General features: G+C 44.5%; 1 protein-coding gene across 1 annotated transcript in view; it reads right to left on the reverse strand.

Moving 5' to 3' along the window:
• The window catches only part of LOC117539759 (TRAF2 and NCK-interacting protein kinase-like), a 50,175-nt gene extending 31,125 nt beyond the window's left edge, over positions 1–19,050 (reverse strand). Inside the window, 2 exon segments of the mRNA XM_034206046.1 lie at positions 13,638–13,703; positions 18,583–19,050. Coding sequence (XP_034061937.1) covers positions 13,638–13,703; positions 18,583–18,684 — 168 coding nt within the window. The 5' untranslated portion in view covers positions 18,685–19,050.
• Between the last annotated feature and the right edge of the window lie 1,406 nt (positions 19,051–20,456).

The raw sequence follows: 20,456 nt of genomic DNA on the forward strand, positions 1-20,456 counted from the left end.
TATCTTAAAGATGGGATTGCAATCTGCAACATATTTAGCAGTGAGTATAACATCTAAAAAAAATAGAAATATTAAAGCATATGAATGGAAAAATTCACAAATTCCAAATATGTTAAAGTTGTATCAAGAATTATAGAAAACTGGGTAATTTCTTTGATATATCATTGAGGAGGAAGCAACTTTCAAAAATATTGTGTAAAATACCAGTCTGAAAATTGTGGGAAAAAAGCACAAAATAACAGTTTCACACGTTATTTCTATACAACTTATATTTGAAATAGGCAATTGTATGATAAAGCAACAGAGAATTGAGCCAGACTAAAAACGTTTTAGTAAAAAGTGTAGCCTTAATAAATGTTACATTTGTCCTAAGTCCAACATTTGTGTGATTACATTATTGCATTCAGTTGATATACTTTTTTTCATAAATCAAAAAAGACAATCATCTTATTCACACTCTGTTTATGCCTTTAGATATTATGTACTTTTATTGGGAATTGTTGATATATACGGAAAAACATGAACACACAACTGGCGTAAAAGAAAATTGGATAAACTATTTACGATATATTTTGAAGAATGAAATCAGGTTTGGTAGGAAAAGTAATTAAGTCAATTTGGACCCAAGTAAACAAAAGGCTCTGACTCAGAACATCTGCCAGCAGTGAGATGAAATGAGAAAGGAGGATTTGAAACCTGATCTACACTTTATAAAAACAACGCCTTAATGCCTCCAGCACAGGAACACATTTAGAGTTTAACAGATAAAAACTACATAAATATGCTAAATAAACCTAAAAATGACTACATTATTCCAGCATACAGAAGCATACAATATTTAATTACCACCACACAATGTCAAAAAATGCTGACCATTTTAACAAACATTTTAATTGCATTATGCATCTTGCACTGACTGAACCAAAGACACAGTTTAATTAGTTTTACTGTACATAATATATGGTGTTTTTACTTTTTACTGTTAGTACCTCAAACTTACTATAGCATTCTCGTGATGATTCAATCAATAGAACAAATTGGATAAACTCCTCTTTGTAAACACTAATTCACAATCCAGGAAGAAATGAGAGACATGAGGTCAAATGAAATAATTGTGATAAAAAAGGATGACAGGTTTCCAGCTGAAATTATGTCTGGATAACAGCGGCGTTGAAATGTACTGCACTAAAATGTATTTTTCATGATGTAATGTTCTTACAGAACTGACAGTCCTACACTAAAGACTGGAGGAATTAAAATGTGTTGCAAGATTCCTAAGGTTAACACATTTAGGCAAGGCAAGTTTATTTATATAGCACCTTTCAACACAAGGCAATTCAAGGTGCTTTACAAAAATGAAAGACATTCAGACAAAGGCATTTAAAAACAGTCATTAATTAGTTAAAAAACGTAAACACACAGTGAACCACACACAGATATAATTATGGGTTAAAATTCAACACAATAACGCAAAACTTAAGTATATCACTATTATACACCCCTACTGAATGTAGATGTATATTTATATATTATATATTTGAGCACCTGTCCCCCCCATTGCAAATCCTACAGTGTCTCTCCTTTCCACTGGTTGTTTGTTTTATATTTTGTGTTACCAGGTAACGTTCTGGCCCATTTCACATTGCATTCCTCTCATTCTTCCTGGTGCATGTGTGTTTTTGTCTGGAGATAGTGTCATACAGTAGGTAGAGGGATTATGATGGGTGTTGTGTTGTTTTGTTTTCTCCAGACAAATGTTAACTGCTACAGAGCAGAACGCACATTCTCTGTTACAGAAATGTTAAATGTAATGAAGCTGTAAAGTGTACTTATTGATACATATTGATCTGCCACTCCTGCAGCAAAATAAGGGGCTGTTTCTTATGAAGTGATATTTATTTCAGTCTGTGTGTTATTATTATTTTAGGTCTTAATTTACCCACCATGCTCTGGGATCGAACCACATTTTGTTCTATCAATCATTTCCCCTTGTTGAGACAGCAGATCAATACTGAACATCCAGCAGACAGAACTGTGTATCTCCTTGTGTACACACACACACACACACACACACACACACACACACACACAGTGTTGTTACAGTCTGCGTGGGCTTCTTCTGCTGCCCGACAAAGGAGAAAGTCAGTAGTAACTTCAGTTTTAGACAGAAATTACATTTCTTTGAGCTCATGTTGGAGTCATAGGAGCTCATGTTGGAGTCATAGGAGAAGAGAATTAAGTGGTGACAAATAATACTATTCATGAAATATCCATTAATTTTGAATTAATTCTTGATTTTATACACTTAACCCTCTGAGACCCACATAGGACAATTCCGTTTTTGTATATTTGAGTGTTTTGCCTAATAAATTGTAATTTCTTTGCAGTAAAATCAAGTTTTACACATCCCAGAAATCAGCACAACCTCAGCTAATGATATATGTCACTCATTAGAGACGTATATACACTATAATAGGGGATATTTGCCCATAAATAAAAAATAAATAAAAGACGGAGCTTGAATATTTTACTTATTTCATTCAAAATAACTGCTAACCATAACATTGAAAGAAACATTCAACACAGAAAATTGCACACATTTATTATCATTGTATCAGAACTGATTAGAAGATTCTAACTGATTCTGTTCATTAGTTATGCCCATTCTTTTGGGCAGTGTCCATGGGCGTTTTTTTTGCGAGGAATTGTCATTTTTTGTCCTGCCAATTTTGAAGAGTACACATGATATATATCATGGCAGTTCCTGTCCACAATCACACATGGCATGCTGAGCAGATTCGTCTGCATTTTCATCAACATTGTCCCCTTGAAAAATCAGCTCCAAAGCCTCAGCTGTATTAAACGTCGTTGCCATACCTCAGTTTACTTTCAAAACACTAAAAGAACGTATTCCAACTTTTATTTTGTTTTCGCGCGTGGAATTATACCGGCTCTCGTTTCAGTACACATAACAATGGAACTGACAGGCAACCCTCTGAATCAGACTCCGATTGGCTGTGACTGCATCCACTCAGTGTCCGATTCAGAAACGTGACTCTTACACTCTTTACGTCACAAACAAAGATGGTGGATGAGAATAGATCTATAAAACAGAAAACGATAAACACTGCGCCAGAATCAAGGTGAGACTATCCGCATCTTTTAAAACTCTACGCTCATTCGTTTCATCAAAATAAGTAAACGCCTCAATGAAAAATGTAGTAGAGCTGTTTATTGCCGTTCCTGTAGTTTAAGAGGAAAAACACGGCATGTCTCTGGCTGAAACAGCTGCAAAGTTATGAGGCTTTGAACACAACGTGATATTTGAGATCGTATACGGCCCCGTGGGTCTCAGAGGGTTAAACCCCACTCAAACAAGTGTTGGGTTTGTTGTAGGTGGAGAATGCATTTTATATATGCATGTTGCTGTGATATTGTGTCCAAAACTAAACTAACAATGGAAAACTATAGGTTATTTACGTAACCCCAGTTCTCAGAGTAACATGAAGTGAGATGTCTCACTATGGGATGCGCCTCATCGCGGAGCAAACAGAAGCATCAATGTCATTACGCCAATCCTGATTGGCTGGTGATCTTGACGTCAGCGTCAGGGAATTCACCCCCTATAAGTAGCTTGCGCCACGACGCATGCGTCATTAAAAAATAAGCACCTCTTCTCGCTTCACCATAGCAAGGAGGGCCGTCTGGTGAGACATCTCACTTCATGTTACTCTGAGAACTGGGGTTACGTAAGTAACCTATAGTTCTCATTCATAACACTCCGTTCGATGTCTCACTATGGGAAATTGTAGCTCCCGTATTGTCAGACGAGCTTATCTCGAAAATGTCGTAAAAAAAAAAAAAGTAAAGTACCCGCCGGGACTTTGGGGTTTAACAGGTTAAAAAAAAACGCAATATATACCGCAGGGCGGGAAAAAACCGCAATGTCAGTTTTTTTCAATACCGTGCAGCCCTAGCGGCGAGGACCAGCTCGCCGCTGCACCAATGTCTTGGATGGGAGACATCCTGGACAGAGCCCAGGATGCAGCCAGACCCTGAGTCGAAAGAGCTCGCGGACCCGAGGGTGCCTGCGAACTCTGACTCGTATGGGCCCCAAAGCAATTGCTTCCACAAACCAGTGGGAGAGCCGTTGCGTAGTAACAGGCTTGCCCTTATAAGGGTTAGCCCAGGACACAAGGGGTTGGTCATTATGACGAAACCCCCTTGATCTGTCCCTGTACGTGCGTAAAGCACGGGCTGGACACGGCAAATCCGGCCGCTGTTCCCCGGAGGAATACAGTGGCGGGGAGGATGCCTCAATGTCAAATGTGGTACCTGAACCAACCGCCTTAAGATAAAGTCAGGGTTGGGCTTCAACCACACTCTGTTTGCCCTGGGGCGAACTGAGTGCATGAAGACTGTACAGATAGCGCATGAGTACCACTGGCTCGCTTGGCAGCTGCCAGGGTCAGCTTCATGTCACACTGTATTCAGATTGTACCACTCACGGGCCAGGCCCATAGAGCCAAGCGCTCTGAGACTGGGTGTGGGTGAAAGATCGCCCCCCCCCCCGCTTGGGACAGTATGTCCCTGCATAGTGGGAGCTGCCATGGCTGCCCGCACAGCAGCTGATATATCTCCGCTAGCCAGTACATAGCTGGCCAGTGCAGAGCAATCAGGATAAGTTTGTGGCGTTGCTCTCTCACTCTGGCCAGAGTTGGGGGTATCAGAGCCAGGGGTGGGAACGCGTACAGAAGGCCCGGGGGCCAATCGTGCGCGAGTGCATCCACGCCTAACGGTGCATTTAGATCGTGCATCGAAAAGAACAGCTGACACTGAGCATTGTCTTTCGATGCGAACAGATCCACCGCGGCTCTGCCGTAACGCACCCACAGCTGGCTCACAATCCTTGGATGTAGAGTCCAGTCTGCATTAGGGCTGTGCAATTTAATCGATCCTGCGATATATATCGATATTTAGTTTTCCGAGAAAGTATCGATATTAAGTCTGATAACTGTGTTCGTTATTCTCGGGTCCAGGAGAGAAGCTTTAAAAAGGAGACTAATTGAGTCTCTGAGAAGGTTCAAATGTATACTTTAATTAATAAAAAGCGCGGTAATGTTACAAGCAGAAGATGGTTCAGTCAGAAAAACAGCTGTGTTCCGCTGCTGGGGGCCGGCCCTCCACGTCTCCAATGTTCGTCGTTGCGCATTACAGAGGATTCAGACATTGTACATTGAATATATAACTAAACACGCCTTTCTCCTCCTTATCTCTTTCATGACTTTTCATTTAATACATTTTAAACGCTGTAATCAATACTCCAAAAATACCTCACGGCTGGTATCATTTCCGGTAGTTCCGGATGTTGTATCATGCTACCCACGTCTGTAAACAAACGTATTCAAATAAACTGTACCTTCATTCAATATTCAGCAATAATAATATCTCGACGTCTATAGTTGTAGTGTTGAACTCTGTAGTTTTCGGTGTGCAACACTCCGTGTCATATCGCTACTAAATTCACCTCTATAGTAAATGGTATATTAGCCACATGCTAAATGCTAACCGGAGATGAAGGATTTTCAGAATAAAAGCTTAACAACTGGTTGTGCACAAGAACTTCTGGTTTTTCAGTATAAAACGGCATTTAAACTGACGGTATATTTAAGGTACTTTATGCCATCAAAACATTGATTTTAATTTCTAACAAGTCCCATTCAAATCCCCCGTGTTCCACCACCTGCTGCACCTTTTAATTCTCCATTGTCCATTGTGATACTGCACTTTATGTACTTACGTTTCAAAGGCTTGTAAGCTACAGTTTGCACTGTTTCAATAAATGAAACAAATTTTCTCACCACATCTTTTGATTCATTTTGTCCAGCATTTGCAAGCTGTAGACTCTCTGTCAGAGCCATATATTGTATAATTGATGCTTTCAGTTTTCAGTTGAATTAATTCAATCCAAGTCAATGGAACACTCACAAGATGTCACCAAAATCACACTGTCCCTTTAAAATCTTTCAGAAAATGATATAAGTGTATCGAATTATATCGAATCCTATCAAATCGTATCGTTGGCTGAATATCGTGATATATATCGTATTGTGAGCTGAATATCGTGTATCGTATCGTGAGATTAGTGTATCGCTACAGCCAGAGATGTTCACAAGTCTTTTTTTGCAAGTCCAAGTCAAGTCTCAAGTCTTTGGTCACGAGTCCAAGTCAAGTCTCAAGTCTTTGTGGGGTGAGACTTGATCAAGTCTCAAGTCTTTGGTCACCAGTCCAAGTCAAGTCTCAAGTCTCTAAAAAAGTAAAAGTCTCATGTCTCTTCTGGTTGTAATAAGCCTTCTATTGTCTGCTGCTATCCAGTCTGTTAAGAATACTGCACAGCTATATCTAAGAAATTCAAAGCATTTACTGTATTATCACTCCTATCTATTAGCATACAGTATCAGTACTGATTAGTTGTTTGTTATATGATCACTTTAAACAGGCTATATGAGGAAAAACATCACACTTTAGCTAAATGCAAACAACTTGTAAGCAAAACACTTCAGAATCAGAAATCAGTATCACAAATACTTTATTAATCCCCCGCAGGGAAACTGTGTTAAAAGTACTTAAAAGTAAACATTTGTTCTGTGCCATTTGCAACAAAAAAACTATTGCTGCAATATTATCTGAAATATACTGAACTGGTGATATTAAAACATGACCTGTTCCAAAAGAGATATCTACCATTAACACCATTTACCAGCCAAATGCTGGTAAATCATGCAAGTGGCTGGTACTGTATGTTGCACGCACCAGCCAAACATAACAATGGCAATCTATTGAGTGGCTGGTAACATTTCAACATTCACTAGGCTAGCCATTTGGCCAGTGGACAAAAATGTTAAAATTTGACCTCTGCAACCGTATTGTTTAATTACACTGGGTCTCTAATTACATCTTTTAAGTCTACTATAAATAAACATATTCCTCTATCCTCTCACTCAAACCCAGTGTAATGGTAACCTGATAAACCTGTAACATTAACGTTACGTGGTCAACAATAAACCTGTAACCTGCCTATAAACCGACAGATGTATTTATGTATGTAACTATGTCAACGATGTCAACGCCACTCAACGCAAACAAGTGTGACAAGCAAACATTCACTCATCTTTTCAAATATTCAGTTACAAAGCTAGTAGAAAGCTAAGTTAACATTACATAGCTGATGCTGAGCTAAACATGTTTGCTAACCGTCCATATGCGTTAATGTGACTGACCTCTCCGGGTGAGTTTTCAATTGCCTGATGAAATGTGACGTTGTTGCACCAGCATCCTTGATTTTAATATTGCAGACTTTGCAGTGTGCGCTCCTTTTGTTGGTGCCGCCGGCGTTTTGTTCGAAGTTTTTATAGTTGAACCTAATTACAAGCGGTACAGCTGCAGGTGTGCCGCCGGTCGCCATGGTGTTACCATGATGTTAATGTTAATGTTAAAGGTGGGGTAGGTAAGTTTGAGAAACCGGCTCGAGATACACTTTGTTATATTCCATGGAATGTTCTTAACATCCCGATAGCCGGCCCGGCTAAAATAACTGGATGGCCTACCTGCCTGTCAGCCTCCCATCGGGGCACAAACTTATCTCGTGCCCTCATTGGTCATGTGCGCATTTGTGTGTGTTGGAGGAGGGGCTCTGTGAGGAAGTGGCAGATTTTCTCCGGTTGTGTATTTTCAAATTCTAGCGATCTCGAGCCGGTTTCTCAAACTTACCTACCCCACCTTTAATACGCCAAAAATAGAAAACACAATGATTGTTCACGAGTCCCAAAACACGAGTCCAAGTCGAGTCCGAAGTCTTTTGAGCAGGAGTCCAAGTCAAGTCTGAAGTCTCTGTGTGTGCGACTTAAGTGCGACTCGAGTCCGAGTCACAGACTCGAGTCCCCATCTCTGGCTACAGCCCTAGTCTGCATAAAGTGGAATACCTCTGGACAGTAGATCTGCCCCGAGGTTCATCACTCCCGGTACGTGCGTCGCTCTCAGAGAGAGGAGACGTCTACCGCTCCATAGGATCAGTTTGCGCGCCAGTGTGTGTAACTGGAGAGAACGCAAACCCCCTTGGCAGTTAATATACGATATTGTGGTCGTATTGTCTGTCCTCACAAGGACATGATGTCCCCTGAGGAAAGGCAGAAAGCGTTTTAGGGTGAGAAACACTGCTAAAAGCTCCAGGTAATTTATGTGCGCCCGCTGGAGGTCTCTGCTCCAGAGACCCCTCACCGGGCGACCTTCATAAATACCTCCCCAACCTGTCAGACATGCGTCCGTGGTGACCACTTTCCGTGAAAGGACTGCACCCATAGGCACACCTCGTACTAGAAAAGTCGGGTGCAGCCAGTGGCGCAGTGCCATTACGCATTTCACAGTAATCACTCTCCGCCATGGCGCGCGGGGTTTAGTTTTAGGGCGGCCACCCAGCACTGAAACTCCCTCATGTGTAAGCGTCCCAGTCGTACGACCAGGATGGCTGACGCCATGAGCCCCAGCAATCGCAGGCATGATCTGAAGAGAACATGTTTGCGCAGCTGGAAAAGAGCGAGACAAGCTCTGAAAGCTTTCACTCTTTCCGCTGACAAGCGAGCTGAAAAGGGCACCGAGTTCAGGCGTAAACCCAGGAAGAGTATAGTCTGCGCGGGGCACAACATGCTCTTCTCTGTGTTTATTATGAAACCCAGGTTGAGCAGGTGCTTTACGAGGACATTTGTCTGCGTAACAGCCTCCTGCTCCGACTGTGCGAGAAGCAGCCAGTCGTCCAGGTAGGTCGCCAGGCGAATACCCTGTTGTCTTAACGGGGCTATCGCGGCTTCCGTACATCGTAGAAACACCCTTGGACTGAGAGACAGACCGAAGGGGAGTACTCTGTATTAATAACAGATCCCCTGAAATGCGAATCTCAGATATTTCTTGTGTGGGTAATATACTGGGATGTGAAAATACGCATCTTTCAGGTCGACTGATGTAAACCAGTCGTCTTGTCGCACGAGCCGCAGCAGAGATGTGTGAGTGAGCATTCTGAACTTATATCTTTTTAGATATTTGTTCAGAGCCCTCAAATCAAGTATTGGCCGAATTCCGTTCCCTCCCCGTTTGGGAACGAGGAAGTACTTGGAATAGAAGCCACCCTGACTCTGCTCGGCGGGTACAATAGATATAGCCCTCTTTTCTAGGAGTGAGAGAATCTCTCTCTCCAGAATATGGGCTGACTCTCCTCGGGCCTGCGAATGCAGAATGCCCGAGAAGCGAGGGGGGGTGACGGTGACTTGGAGTCTGTAGCTCTGTGTAACTGTCTTGAGAAACCCAAGCAGATGTCGTGAGCATCTCCCGCTGTATGCTCCTTAGAGCCAGCTGAGATGTCACGTCTCTTCCCCTCTGAGTCTCTATTTGTTGTGTTATAGGGCCCTCCAGTGTCTGAGCACTGTGGTGCCCCATTTCGACAACCCCAGCCGGCACTGCGCATGCGCGTGACGGTGGTGCCTTCACAGCTCCAGCTGGCACTGCGCATGCGCGTGACGGTGGTGCCTTCACGACCCCGGCCGGCACTGCGCATGCGCGTGACGGTGGTGCCTTCACGACCCCAGCCGGCACTGCGCATGACGGTGGTGCCTTTACAGCTCCAGCTGGCACTGCGCATGTGCGTGACGGTGGTGCCTTCACGACCCCAGCCGGCACTGCGCATGACGGTGGTGCCTTTACAGCCGCAGCCGGCACTGCGCATGCGCGTGACGGTGGTGCCTTCACAGACCCGTCAATTGTCCGCCCTTTGAGAGAGGCCGTAGCTGCTCTCAGAAGGGGAACAGTTGACGGACTGTTTATTGTTTTTCTTTTCATTTTTTCGAGCTGCGCCCTTGGCTCGAAGCCTGGATGCGTCAGCGGAAAATGTTTTATGACAGAAAAATCAATAAGTGTGTGACATGTGTTTATGCGGACTTGAGGATGGTGTTGTTGAGGCATCTCTCGAGGCGGCGGGAACACATTTAGAGCTGGGGAACCGTAGACTTCCAGCTCTGTCACAGAGGGGAGAAGGAGGGGCTGTCACGCCGCTCGCTTCTTCTTCCTCGACTGCTGGCCGAAATTCTGGGTTGGTTGCGCCTGGGCTGCAGCCGGAACCGGAGATTTTCTAGGCCAGCTCGCCCTCGTCCCCTGCCTGGGCTGGGGACTCGGGGCGGACTGCGACCTCTGCGTTTTCGGTATTTTGAACCGAGCAGGGTTCGGGGCAGCTTGGACGAAGGGCTGCCGCTGCGAAGGCAGCGGCTGGGCCCTTCGAGGGAGGCAGAGGTTGAGGGCCTCGTCCTCCTTCTTTTTCGACTCGCATCTCCTCTGCATGGAGGCAAGAGTGGAGCCGAAAATCCCCTCGGGAACGATGGGCATGTCAAGCACATCCTCCTTTTCCCGGTCTGGGAGGTTGGTGAGGTTGAGCCATCTAGCTCTTTCCTGCACCACCATGATCCCCATTGTTTTGCCCGTGGCCTGGACGGCGCAGCGTTGGACACAGAGATTTATGTCTGTGACCGCGGCCAACTCGTCCAGAACGGCCGGTCCAGGATTACTCGACATATCCTCACAGAGCTCCGCTTGGTATGCGGTTAGCAGTGAGGAAACGTTCAGAGCCCTGGCGGACAACGCTGCGGCTCTGTAGGACCGTTCAGTCATGGTCGACTGGAAACGGTACACCTTCGCTGGCAGCGTGGGGTTCCTGCTTGGTGACGGGCCCATCCTCGGTAGGAGGTGGGCTGCCACCAGCAGTTCCATCGGCGGTATGCGGAGCAGGCCGAGCCTCTCCATACCGTCGCAGTCTAGGGAGGAGGCACCCTGGATTGGGGCCTTGTTGCTAAAGGGTCGGTCCCTCCACGAGACCGACACCTCATCCAACATCTCCGGGAAGACCGGGAGGAGTTGCCTCCTTGTCCTCGTTGCTTGGGGAGAATGTTTCCCCTCGTAACGGGACCTGGCGGTCTCCTTGGCCATTTCGGGCCACGGGATTTCTAGCCTGGACGCAGTGCGCTGACAGGCGGCCTGCAGGTCCATGCTCAGACAGGGCGAAGCTGGTGTGCTATCGCCCGGGAGAGCAGCCATCGCTCCCGGCTTTGCCGTTTGAGCCGATGACATGAAGATATCTTCTTCTTGCTCATCCGAATCAGACAGGAGGAACTCAGAGGGGTTTCTCTTCGTCCTCCATGTAGTCTAATTCCAGGACATCCTCCGCGGGCGAGACCATGGTAAAGATGGTCCGAGTGTTGGCAGCTCAAATTCAATGCAGCAAAGTGCAAAGTAATGCACTTAGGTTTTCTGAATAAAAAATATGAGTATAATATGGGTGATAATTCAAACACTATAAACCTATCCGAGACTCAGAATGAAAAGGACCTTGGTGTGAATGTTGATAATACCCTGACATTTAGTGACCATATCCGTCGGGCAAGTAACAAAGCCAATGGTATCCTAGCAATGATCCGCAGATCATACACTTATTTGGACTCTGACGTAGTACGTAGTTTATACATCTCTCTTGTACGGCCACTCCTCGAGTATGGGAATGTCGCTTGGTCCCCCATGTACAAAAAGGATGCTGAGCTCATCGAGAAAATACAGAGAAGGGCAACGAAGCTGGTTCCAGAACTAAAGGACCTACCATATCAAGAACGACTGCAACGTCTTAAAATCCCGAGTATGTATTATAGAAGGGCGAGGGGAGATATGATCGAAGTTTTCAAATATCTCCACAACATCTACAAAACATCATGCCCACTACAACGGGATTATAACACCAGGACTCGTGGACACTGCCTCAAGTTGAAGAAACAGTACTCAAGACTGGCTATCCGCCGCAACTTTTTCAGCCTGCGTGTGGTTGACTTGTGGAATGATCTGCCAGAAAGCGTTGTCACATCCAAGACGGTTAACTGTCTCAAATCCCGCCTCGACCACTACTGGTCAAACATCACCTTCACTTTGGACTATGTGACTGTTGCCAGCATCCATAGTAAATAAAGAATCAGTGATCTACTCATTTATTTATGAGCGACTAAAAGGCCTTAGGCCTATTACAGCCGTATCCTATTGATTGATTGATTGATTGATGGTGAGGTCTCGCCGGGAGCTCCCGCCTGGTGAGGCGTGGGGCTCCGTTCCTGCGTCTCTTGCCGCCACCGGGTCCCGGCCTGACACGGCGTGGGATCCCGGTTCCGCAGCTGCCGCTGTTAGTGAGCCCCAGACCGACACAGTGAGGGGCTCAGTCTCTGCGGCGGACGCCCCCGTGTCTTGATTGCCAAACGGCAAATCAGTGGACATGAGGGAGTCCTGTTCCAACAAGCTAGCTTGGTGTGCTAGCTGTCGGTGGAGGCTCTTTCGGGTGAAACGGGCACAATGCCCGCACGAGCCGGGGTTGTCGATAGCCTCCTGGGCGTGTTCCAGCCCGAGGCAGGACGAGCAGACCTGGTGTGAGTCTGTGCCTGCTATCTTCAACCCGCAGCCGCATGACCGAGCCTCCGAGTCCCTGACTCCTCTGGTGTGAGGGGGAGAGCCGTCCATCTTGTTCGCCTCGTGGCGTGGAGAGGACCCGCTCGTAACAGGTATGTCGTTGAGAAAAAAAGTGTTACCAACCCGTCCTTAATCCGGAGAAAAAGGGACGGTGTGGGTCCTTTGTTCTCAAAGAATATTGACTGGTGTGTCAATATACTTCTAATCCTTTTCTCCTCCGTGAGAGAGAAAAAGAAAAGCGTCCTCGCTACCGTGGTGTCGGTAGTAAGGGGAAGCTAGCTAGAAACAGGTGCGTAGCTAGCTTGAGAAAAATCAAAACCTTACCTTACTTTCCGGGGAAAGAAACGGCGAGGTCGATTTTAATACTAACTGGCGTTAGTATTACCGTCTTCTTGCGAAGCAGAAGGAGTAGCCGGCGAGCGCCCGTCGACCGAAATGGTTATATTTGGGTTCAGTCTGTGGACCGTTAAGCTTGTCCGGCTACTATAGAGATGTGCTCTGAAGGGAGAAGAGGTGTTTGAATGACGCATGCGTCGTGGTTCCATCTACTTATAGGGGGTGAATTCCCTGACGCTGACGTCAAGATCACTAGCCAATCAGGATTGGCGTAATGAGATTGATGCTTCTGTTTGCTCCGCGATGAGGCGCATCCCATAGTGAGACATCGAACGGAGTGTTATGAATGAGAACTAGAAAGCTCAGTCTGTCAAGAGGGCAATGGCAAAAAGCATAGCACATTTTAAACACTGCATTGCTAAAAAAACAAAAAAAACAGGCTGCAGACATTGAGAGTGCATTGCTAGATGTTAGAAAGCATTCACAGGTGGAGAATACAAAAGGAGGATTTTTATCAAAAGCTCAGAGGTTTTATCTGCAGAATAAAGAAAAAGGCTATGCTAATGTTAGCCTTTAGCTGCTACACGTAGCGCTAACGTTAGCGGTAGCCGAGCGGCTGGGAGAAACAATGTTTTTTTCACCTAAAACTGCTTTATTCATTGTAGCAGAACATTACATATTTTGTGTGTAAATTGTAGCTTGTGTTGTACATTTTCCATAGAAAGAAGCTTTACACATAGGTTGCAGTTTATATTTTAAAGTCTTACCTTGTAGACCTGCCCATAGGTGCCATTTCCAACCAGCTCCACCAGCTCAAAGATACCAGCTGGATCCTGAAAAAAAAACAAGACTAAGTTAGTCAGGAGAAACTGAACACAGGATGGATTTAGGAATTTGTGTGTGAGGAATTTGACCTTCTCACACACTCACTGCATACCTGTGGTATTACCCTGTGAAAAGTCTCCCCCTGTATCATCACACTGTCATTATTTCCTCAATAAGTAATCTCCGAGTCCTTCAGAGAAAATATATTAACTGAGAAATATTTTTTGAATGCCGATTTGTCCTACAACAAAATCAAACAAAACTCAAAATCAGACTGCCACAGGGAAGAAATCCATCATCCAGACAAAATGTACATTTGTGCAGCTTATTATTCATCTTTTGGACAACCACACACACAAAAAAAGAATGGCTTAGGCAACCTCTCTTGCGTGGGTAACGCAAACATATACCTTGTATAAAATAAATACAATTGCACAAAGTGCCTGCAATTATTACATTACATTGCATTTAGCTGACGCTTTTATCCAAAGCGACTTACAATAAGTGCATTCGACCAAGAAGATACAAACTTGAAGAAAACAGAATCATATAAGTACATCAGGTTTCATAGAGCCAAAAACATTTCAAGTGCTACTCAACTGGCTTTAGATAAGCGAGTCCTTTATTAGTATATAAGTGCTTTGTTAGTAATTATATCGCTCGAAGTGGAGTCGAAAGAGATGAGTTTTCAGTCTGCACCGGAAGATGTGTAAGCTTTCTGCTGTCCTGATTTCAATGGGGAACTCATTCCACCATTTTGGAGCCAGGATAGCAAACCCACGTGTTTTTGCTGATGGGAACTTGGGTCCCCCTCGCAGTGAGGGTGCAGCGAGCCGTTTGGTTGATGCAGAGCGGAGTGCACGTGCTGGGGTGTATGGTTTAACCATTTCCTGGATGTAGTAAGGGCCATTGTCTTGAAGTGGATTCTAGCAGTTACTGGAAGCCAGTGAAGGGAGCGGAGGAGCGGCGTGGGAACATTTTGGAAGGTTGAAGACCAGACGAGCCGCTGCATTCTGGATGAGCTGCAGAGGTCGGATGGCACATGCAGGTAGACCAGCAAGGAGGGAGTTGCAGTAGTCTAGGCGTGAGGTGACGAGAGCCTGGACCAGAAGTTGTGTCGCTTTCTGTGTCAGGAGGGGACGTATCCTCCTGATGTTGTAAAGAGTGTATCTGCAGCAGCGGGTTGTAGCAGCGATGTTTGCAGTGAAGGACAGGTTGTTATCTAGGGTCACACCCAGATTCCTTGCAGTCTGAGTCGGGGAAACAACAGAGGTGCCGATGTTGATTGTTAGGTCAAGAGTGGGACAAGCAGTTCAGTCTTGTCAAGGTTGAGCTTGAGGTGGTGAGCAGACATCCACTGAGAGATGTCAGCTGCTAGACAAGCAGAGATGCGTGCGACGACCTGGGTCTCTGAGCGGGGAAAGGACAGAATTAAATTGGGTATCGTCAGCGTAGCAGTGGTATGAAAAACCATGCGGGCTAATGACTGATCCGAGCGAGTTTGTGTATAAAGAGAAGAGGAGGGGACCAAGAACAGAGCTCTGAGGCTATGCTGTTAATAGGAAGCTACAGCTTATATTATTATTATCACAAAGTCTTACTAGTTAACACTGTTTTTACAGGGGAGTCAAGTAACAAGTATTATTATTTTATCAGTTATGCCCAACTTCCTTTAATTTAAACTGTTAAAACCAACTTTTTGTTGGTTTAGCTATAGGTACGATTTTGAGATCAGATTTCAGTTGAATAATTACCAGGTTCACGGAAAAAATGACTGGCCTTATATTTATGAAACTTGGTGGGAGATTGTAGTGTGAGCCGATAACGAACCAATGAAACTTTGAGGCGGATACACTTTTTTTTCAGATTTTTTTTTCCACTTCCAGATTCATGGCCTTGGCTGAGGTCTGAACTCTCAAAGTGGCCTTCTAGAATTATATTTAACAGAGTGGTGGCAATTTTCTCCTTTAGTCATGCTCAAGTGTTAGAACGATGAAAACGTTTAAATAGGATGGAGGTCAGTGTGTATTGATGTGCAGTATTCACACACTGGTTCCAAAGCTATCTTTAACATCTGCAAACAGTAAAATGCAGACTACGACCACAGACAATGGCCAAGGAAAATCCAGACGAAAGCCAGAAGGTGAATTCAAACACACACATGCAAATACAAACACAGAGTAAATAATCATAATGCTGATTTAAATTCAATAAAACAGATCTTAATCTTTAAACGTTCCTGTATGTATGGTATTAGTGTGTGCGTGTGTGTGTGTGTGTGTGTGTGTATGTGTGTGTGTGTGTGTGTTTTTTTTGTCTATTACAGTGGAGCCTCCTGAGGGGGATTAGCTTAAAAAGCAGCGTTCCTCTTCAGTCAAGGTCAAACAGAAGCACATCTAATCCTGGAAGACCGCACCTCATGCACACACAAACAAGTGTTGTGCACGCACACAAACACCTTTACATGCCTGTTAGAGCCCTTACTAACTGTCGGACCACACAAATAATAAAAACACCACAGAAGAAGAAAGTAAAGATATCAGGATCTGAGTCTTATTTAAACACCTGCAAGTTGCCAGCAGCTTAACATGCTAGTGAATTTCACATTGACATTTAGCACACAGGTGCACAAGTTTACATTTCACCCAGTATCATGAATATAATGAGTGCAGTCATGAAATACGTTTCACAAGTTTTACATGATCAGAATGATTGTCATTAGAATACATTTAATAGTTCACTTCCCCAGACAATACAGATCCAGCAAAATCCAAAGCATCCAATGTTTTTTAAATACTTGCTGTTAAGGTTAAGGAAGGATATGTTATGTCTGTAAAGTGAAGTGAGGGTGAGGCAACCAAGACACTAAAGGTTAAGATAAAGAAAGAAAATGGCAATAGTTTGTGAACTCGTAAGTTGTTAAAACAAAACATTTTTAATGACTTATTTCTTTAAATTAAAACTAAATTCTAACTCGACCCTCTTTGGCCTCATTTCCACTTCATGGTTTGATTCGACTCACTTTTGCACTTGCCACAACATCTAACACTTTGGATTTGGTAGCAGATACTTTTCTCTATTTTGTCTTCCACAGCAGATAGTACGTCCTGCGAGACCTTGCTAAATAATTTCAGAGGCAGCCAAACAAGGATTGTCTGCACGATGTACAGTGTTGTTTTTGAGGTAATGAGGATAAATGTTAAAATAATGATAGAACTTTCGTGTGGTTTATCTTTAGTCTTCTGCAGCAGTTGTTGTATTCAGTGGAGAAGCCTAACAGACAGTTTGGCTGTAAGGGCAGATACAAATTGTTTTATTTATGTGCATTTCAACATCAGTGGTTCTAAACATTTGGTGTGTTTACAACCTGACCGCTCATCCTCCTGACCTGGCCAACACTACAAAACAAGTCCCAGGGTGTAAATTATAAGGAGAATAATAAAAAGCAGTACTTTTCCATCCTGAATTAATTCCTTTTGTCTAAATAATGGAAAAGGACATAGTGTAAGAAAGACATTACCTCTGCAAAGAATGTAAAGCATAGAAATAAAACTTCAGACCTATTGTGCATGAGGAAGACTTTCTTTGAAGGAGGTACATAACTAAGGAAGGTGAACTTTAGAGGAGATCATTCTGGGACGTGAAACAGGAAGCATGTGTGTGATTGTGACAGGCTTTGCGTCACACTTAAATGTTTCCCCCCAGCTCTCTCTGATCCGTCCTCCGTGACCTAATTTCTAGTCATCATGCCACAGAGGGAAGTGAGCAGGATTCCTCTTTTTATATGAGAATGTAGAACTGTCTGTCTGTCTAGGTGCCTTTATCAGTTCCAATGTGTGTGTGTGTGTCAGTAAAACACACACACACACACACACACACACACACAGACAAGCAGTCCCACCCGGTCGATCATGTCCAGACTTGAGTGTTGCTCTGCAGGTACAGCTTTGTTGCATAAGCAGAGAAAAGAAAGAGGAATCTCACAGAATCTCTCTCTCTCACACACACACACACACACACACACACACACACACACACACACACACACACACACACACACACACACACACACACACACACACACACACACACACACACACACACACACACACACACACACACACACACACACACACACACACACACACACACACACACACACACACACACACACACACACACACACACACACACACAGTATTTGGTTAATCTTGAGCTAAAAATCAAAATAATAAATTCTCACACACACATTCCTACACACTGCACAGAGCCATAGACAGCCACTGATGCTGCTGTCGCCACAACATCACGAAATGGCGGAACTCGCTGCTGTTGCGGTTATCATCGCTATTATGCACGGTGTGTGTGTGTGTGTGTGTGTGTGTGTGTGTGTGTGTGTGTGTGTGTGTGTGTGTGTGTGTGTGTGTGTGTGTGTGTGACGGAGAGGGAGAGAAATCGCGTGCATGTCCGTGCATCTGTATGCCTCTGTCGTGTGTGTGTGTGTGTGTGTGTGTGATCTGTCACTGAGCAGGCAGCTTAACATCTGCCCCACAGACACAGCGGCATCTATTATGCTGTCTGACGCACGCGCACGCGTGTTTGTGCACGCACGCACACACGCACAGCAGCAGCAGCCCAGGGCCTCATCACATCACGTCCCAATTGTTAAGAAAAAAACAACAAACAACAACAGGACGGTCGGTGTGAGGCCTCGAGATCTATGCTATTTCCTCAATCGCTGCAGGGCGACGCGTAGATAAGGGAGAGGGTGATGATGGAGAAGGGAGGAAAGACTTGGAGGTGGATGGGGGGGACAGGTGCTCAAAAGCCTCACACGCACGCTCACACATACACGCCACATGCACGCTCACACAGGAAGACATTTACCCGGAGTGCAGACAGGTCTATCTCGTCCAGACTCCGCGCAGGGGAGTCGCTCGCCATGGTGCTCTCGGTAGATCTCAAGATGGAAGCTTCCTCAACGACCATCGACCGGGAGGTGCAGAGCGGCGGGGGAAACACACACTAACACTCCTCTAAAATAAGGAATAAATCCCCCAACCCACCCCCAGAATAATCCTCGTTCAGGCGATGCTTTCTTCGGGGGAAACGCGGCTCCAGGTGCTACATGCTGCTCGGTGCGGGGAATCCGGTATGGAAAACCAACAGTGCCATAACACGCCACTATTTTTCTTCCCCGGTGCTACATACCTCCACCTCCACACCCAATGTGGACAGGACAGGAGAGAAATTGGGGAGGGGGGGGCGCACGCGCACACAGAGATAGAGGGAGCACAGCAGCAGCAGAGGCGCGGAGAGAGCGAGCACACACACCGTCAGTCCGTCCGTGCGCCTGTGAAGCGGAACAGCAGCGCGCTCCCGGGAGGGGCCTGAAGGAGGCTGCGCTACAGACAGGGACGCCCACAATGTCACATACACACACACACACACCTTGAAGGAGGCACATTTATACAGCGGTCTGCTCCTGGCTGTATGGCAGCTTATTAAAGACAAAACTAAGTGGTTATCCATCAGAGCTGCAGGTCACAGTCTCATGAATTAACTGTCAGTAGGGAGCACCAACCTGCCACCCCCCCCCCCCCATGGGACATTTTCACACTTCATTTATATCACATTACAGGAACATTTAAGTCTTGCCGATAGTGCCATGTGAGGAGCATCTAATTTTCTATTATTTTGTATATTACTAACGACCGTTAAATTAAATGTAAAAAGAGGCTTTTAACAGTATATTTAATTGTTACCAGATGGTTTGTAAACAACATTAATATTTGCTCTTTTTGTAAAACACTTGTAAACAACATAAATACAAAAATATATATATTTTGTGATCACTTTATTAATTTTTCCAATTCAGCAAAATGTATCAACAGTAAATGCGAAATGTAAAACATGTATTGTGTCCCTACTATGTTGTATCTGAAACTACCATAGGTAACTACAAGACACTGTTGCAGATTGAAGGCACCTCCCACTTTTAGATCCATTATCCAATTGATTTAAAATCCTGTCCCAGTTATTATCCAATGAGAATTGCACACCTGTTCCAGGTCTATATACAGTGTGTGCATCTGTGTCCTCCTTGACTCTGATGAAGACATTAAAACATTAGTGTTTGCATGAAGTCTGCAGATCTATCAGTGTGATACAGTTCCACTTTTCCTTTGGAATATATATTTTATATTTGGGTTTACGTTTTACCTGTACCATTTTTGTTGAAAAACAGAAGACTGAATATTTTATCCAGTTTAAAGAGCATTTAGGGATCCTGGAAATACATTTAGAACAGCAATCAGTGTTCAAAATCTGATGCTTTGCTCCATGACTATAATGTCAGGCACAACAAAAAAGCAAAAAACCCACAGCTTAACAGTCACACAGAAAAGGTTCCTCTTTCCATTTCAAGCCCAACCTCTTATGTTGATTTTCCTCTTCAGCACCAGGAACTACACCTGCCCTTTTAACCTGTAGATATAACTGCACCTTCAATCAGTGCATGTTGAGGTTTCAGAGCGTGCAGGGACACATTTGCAGATGCGTGCTTTAAAACACAGTCCTGATTTCACAGGTCCATTCGTGTCTGTGGGCAAACGAACACATGGGATAGCCATTTTTTTTACTAGACAAGATACTACATTTAGTTTGTTTGTCAAGGGACAGTGTAAACAACCACTTGATTTCAGACTTGTCTCTTTTTTTCTTTTATGGAGATATTGTACGATATTATTTGTATGAACTGA

This window comes from Gymnodraco acuticeps, unplaced genomic scaffold, assembly GCF_902827175.1.
Source record: "Gymnodraco acuticeps unplaced genomic scaffold, fGymAcu1.1, whole genome shotgun sequence".
Classification (NCBI taxonomy): domain Eukaryota; kingdom Metazoa; phylum Chordata; class Actinopteri; order Perciformes; family Bathydraconidae; genus Gymnodraco; species Gymnodraco acuticeps.